Source organism: Lactuca sativa, chromosome 8 (genome assembly GCF_002870075.4).
Source record: "Lactuca sativa cultivar Salinas chromosome 8, Lsat_Salinas_v11, whole genome shotgun sequence".
NCBI lineage: Eukaryota > Viridiplantae > Streptophyta > Magnoliopsida > Asterales > Asteraceae > Lactuca > Lactuca sativa.
In genome coordinates, this window is record NC_056630.2 from 228,890,965 (window position 1) to 228,895,874 (window position 4,910).

At 28.9% G+C, this 4,910-nt stretch overlaps 1 protein-coding gene across 2 annotated transcripts; it reads right to left on the minus strand.

Annotated features, from left to right (window-relative positions):
• Positions 1 to 425: 425 nt before the first annotated feature.
• LOC111879329 (tetraspanin-19) lies at positions 426 to 2,744 on the minus strand. 2 transcript variants are annotated; one of them, XM_023875782.3, is made up of 7 exons: positions 2,594 to 2,744; positions 2,259 to 2,441; positions 1,595 to 1,694; positions 1,295 to 1,375; positions 1,088 to 1,192; positions 763 to 953; positions 426 to 597 (listed from the first exon to the last, which is right to left on the minus strand). In XM_023875782.3, the coding sequence occupies exons 2-6, from the start codon at positions 2,399 to 2,401 to the stop codon at positions 783 to 785; spliced, it is 600 nt and encodes a 199-aa protein (XP_023731550.1). In that variant the 5' UTR covers positions 2,402 to 2,441; positions 2,594 to 2,744; the 3' UTR covers positions 426 to 597; positions 763 to 782. The 2 variants fall into 2 exon arrangements, with proteins under 2 accessions (XP_023731550.1, XP_052622886.1); XM_052766926.1 differs by having other exon boundaries at positions 2,259 to 2,740.
• Positions 2,745 to 4,910: the final 2,166 nt, after the last annotated feature.

The following is a 4,910-nucleotide window of genomic DNA, read 5'->3' on the forward strand; positions in this document are numbered from 1 at the left end:
ATAAATTCTTTTTTTGCAATTTCGTTTTTACATATTCTTTTATGATTCTTTTTTCTACAAATTTGTTTTTAGTTTTTTACAACACATGATTTTACAATTTTCTAAAAAGCGAATTTGTAAAAAACAGAATTGTGAACCTGTTCAAAATAAAGTTGTAATAAATATGTAAAAACGAATTTATAAAACAATAAAGTTACACAAAAACCGAAATATATAATACATACAAAATCGAAATAAAAATGAACTCCTAAAAACATATATAAGGGCGATACAAAATTGAAATCAAAATGAACTCCTACACACGAAATGATCATAATTTATCAATTTAACTTTTCAGATGTCTAATTATGCAAAATAAACCCACATGTTTAAAAAACTAATTCTCTTTTTTCAAACGAACAAAACATGATATAACAGAATGCTAATTGCTACCTCAATTTTAATTTCCTATATATAATAAATAATTAACAGCATTTTACACTAAATATGTTTGAATAAATTCTATTTAACCTTCCACGAACAAAACATCTTTCGTTTTACACTTAACCAAATAACGAATCTTCCCGAAGCTCCCACAACATGTTTCCATGTAACAACCTACAAATTTAAAAACCATGATGGAAGTACTTTATTTTTTACCCATAATACCAAAATATTTATATATATTTTTTTTTATCCATTACAAGTCACAACAATATATATTACAGTCCAATACATGTCAAACACAGTATAAAATTATACTGTACTGTACTGAAAAGCTACCTGATTGTCCATATCAAAAATCATCTAGTGCCATAGACCGGAGCACCAACAACATAACGGGGTTGATTTGGGTAATTTCTTAAAAGTGGATAATCTTCAATGGTTGCATAATCATCACTATCATAATTTACTTCATGATATGGCCATGGCCCAAGAGCTTTGAGAATGAGTGCCAAAAATATAGACAACCCCTGCCATTAATTATAATAAAAATAAAAATTAAAAATATTTAAATTACCGTTCTAAAAAAAAAATTAAAAAATATTTCGGTATATTTAACAAACTAAACGCCGCAAATATTTTTAGATGACGTCAACACACGAACCTGAGCACCAAGAATGGACAAGCCGACCCATTTGCATATATCGAAATTCTCCTTAATAAAATCCCTAAACTCATGGAAATTCCCACTTGGATCTTTCGGAAAGTCCTGAAATCATGAAAATAATAATATTATATAAAGAAAATAATAAATGTAAGTACATTGCTATTATGGGTAAAGAACTGTAAAGCTTTCGTCACTAGAAAGTACCTCTTCCCAATTCCGGTTTAGAAATACATCCGTTGTGACCGCACCTTCCACCATCAAAAGCAAAAAGATAAAGACCAAATACTACATTCATGTTAAGGCCATTAATCGTAATATTCATTTCTACTAAAACTATTGCACTATTGTCATATATATCCAATGTGGGCTCTGGACTTTTATGTCAGCTATCTGGCGGGCCACTTATTTACATCTGAGATGATGTTTTTGGAACAGGTTCTGTGGGTCAGCTCAGGGTTACTGAAAAAATAATTTTTTTATAGAGTAACGTTAAAATAAGGATACACAATAGAGGCAACATCCGTTTGCGGTCTCTGCGGCGATGTGACCGGAGCATGCGATCACACACAAAGTTGCACCAAGTCCAAGCGTGGCGTATATGAACCTACATTGTTAAAGTTATAAAGAAAGGGTATTTAGGTCTTTTCCAAGAAAAAAAAAAACCTATGTAATGTATTGTCAACTCCTTATTGTTAGGACACTCTCATGTTCGGGGATCTTTTGGTTATGTCATTAAAATTTAGTTTTTTAAAGTTATTATTTCCGCATTTTTAGGATGTTATATATACTTTAAAATTTAATCATCAAACTTTAATAAAATTTTTTTTTAAAAAGGTACAACAAAACTGACCACAATCTACAGACCCCATGAAGCCTCCTCATAAATAAAAGTTGAGAATGACATAAATGCTAGCATTTAACAGCCTGACTTTTTGAAAAAGAAAAGCTTTTTCATCGTTTTCCACATAGCAAGATTCTTGCAATCATATCACTTCCATCTTTTTTTTCGATTATGATTCAAATTAAGCATAAAATCAGGGAGTTTGATACCCAATCGAATCGTAATTATGAACTGAATGTGTTTGACTAGATTAGATAGAAATAATGTAATCAATTAACAATTAAGTAAAAGCTTTTTCTCGGTGAAAACGTGAAAGAGATGTTGTACCATGGAGTAGGGTAATCTGAGCCGTCCATTTGCCGCTGCCAAGCCCTAATCATCCACAAGCCGTAAATGATCATCGCGATCCCTAACATTCCGATGAACGAATTGACCAGTTTCAGCAACGATTGAACGCAACTCCTCACCATTTTTGTCAAAAAATGATTGGATTGGTTCAACAATCACCCCCTACAAGAAAAGAGAAACACAAATCGCAAACCCTAAGATTACAATTAGGGTTAGGAGAACAGGGGGTGATCCACAGTGATGAGCTGATGGCGTCTATGAAGAAACAATAATTGAATCGATATTGAAGGAGAATTGGAGGAGTAAATCTAGACCTAATAACGGCTCCGCCGGCAGTGCCGCCGATCAGAAGGGCTCTTGATTTTCGGGTGAGGCGGCTATCTGTAAAAGTCAAATAAAAACCCAATTTTGACTTATCGTATATCAAATTCAGATACACCTGTTGACGTGTGTAAAAAATGATATTTGGAAATTTTGTTGCATAAAAAATAGATTAAAGTGCGAATTTGGTCTTATGGTTTGTAAAAACATGTGTATTTTTTTACTAGTATAAAAATTTTAATTTATATTATTAGTGTAATTGGATTTTTTTTTTTGGTGGTTTTAGTCCTTGATAAATTTAAAAATGACTTGAATTTTTTTTATTTTATATTTTTTAACATATATTTTAATATTTACAAAATAAAAACAAATAAATAATCTCTCTCTCTCTTATATTTTCACATACTAAGTTCATCACCTTTATACCGATCTCCAATACTTTTTCTAGTGAAGAGCACTCTAACGAATTTTGTTTTAAAACTAATATGAAATCGACAAACACCCGAATCAAAGATATCTATGCCCAACACCAAAAATCGAAATTGATTACATAAACCTCATATTCAAATAACCCATCCACCATACACCCCCTTTCTATATCATTACATTTCCTCGTAATAACTCAAAGTTAGTGAAAACCTAGAAAGTTGAAGGAAACAAATAAAGCTCATGAGCGATTGCTGATGAAGGCATATGTAGGAAATAGAAAACTCAAAGTGGCAACTAATGAAAGTCACCGGACATATGCACATTCATGGTGGCCATGAACGACAACGACATGGATTAGAGATCAATAAACCTCGCATTGGAAACAACCCGGAAATCGATATTCAAAATCATGCCTCCCATCATTTTTTAGAAATTGTTCCTTTCTTCTCCTACTATTACAAGGTTTTCGTTGAAGAATCTATATCTTGATCAAGATTCGTATGTGTATGTTCATTATTGTGTGTTTTCACAACCGGTTTCTAGGTTTTTAATCACCAATCTTTATATGGATCATTATTCGTATGTGTATGTTTTCACAACCAATTTTTCGATTTGCATCTAAATCGATTTGCTAGGTTTTCATCGTCCATTTAGTACATCTTTAAAGTTACTTGTGTTTTTTTTTAATTTTTTGAACTAAATACGGGTTCAAGTTTTTGATGTTTAACAATTATGAAAGTTTCGAATCATAAAGATATTAAATATTATAATATTTTTTGGCTATATTAATTTTGGATTATATTATTTTTGTGTCATAAAATTTTATATCAATTTATTTTCAATCATAGTAATTTGGATGATATCATTTTCTAATCACGTGATTTTGGATCAATAATATATTCAATTAAATACAATTTTTGTTCGTGATAAATTTTAGATCACTATACATTTTAAATCATAAAATATATAATTAATATCATAAAATATTTGAATAAAAATATTTTTATATCATAACAAATTAAAGACCATAAACATGTTTGAATCATAACTTTTTTGAATCATAAATATTTTGAATCTTTTCGTTTTAGATCATATTATATTCAACATTTTTTTAAAACCACATAAATCTTTTAAAATAAAGTTTAGTATCTAAATAACCTTATTTTTTAAGTTTTATTTTCAAAAAGTTCGTAATATATTATATATAATAAATATTTGAAATGATTTTTAATTTGAAGAAAGAAAATTTCCATGTTTTATTTTTATAAAAAGTTCAATTCATTTAAACAAACTGTAAGTTTCCTTAAAATAATAATATTTTATGAAAATTTTGTTTTACAAACTAATTAAAATAGTATTAGGAATAATTTTGTCATTTGTTTTTTTTTTTTTTTTTGAATTTGTATAAAAAATTGTTATATTTTATAAAAACTAGTATTTATTAAACTTAAAATATGATCACTTCAAAAACTTATTTTTAATTTTCTTTTTATAAAATCGCTAGTATATTGAGTAGAAGTTTCCCTTAAATTTTCATGATTTTTGGAAAAAAAAATATGGGTTTTTTTTTTTAAATTTAAAATTAAAAAAAAAAATCAATTTTTAATAATTATACTCATTTTGTAGAGAATTAAATTTTAAGAACTTTGTTTTTTAAGAAATTTTTTTATCAAAAAAAAAAAAGGTTATTGTCGAAAATCAAAGTGGCTGAAAAAATTGACAAGACAATAGGAGTGTGACATATAGGTTATGCAGAGAAAGAGAGAGAGAAAGAGAGAGGGAGAGAGAGAGAGAGAGAGAGAGAGAGAGAGAGAGAGAGAGAAGAGAGAGAGGGAGTAACACCCGTTTTTCCAGGACGAATCGAATTAGGGTTTCAAGGGG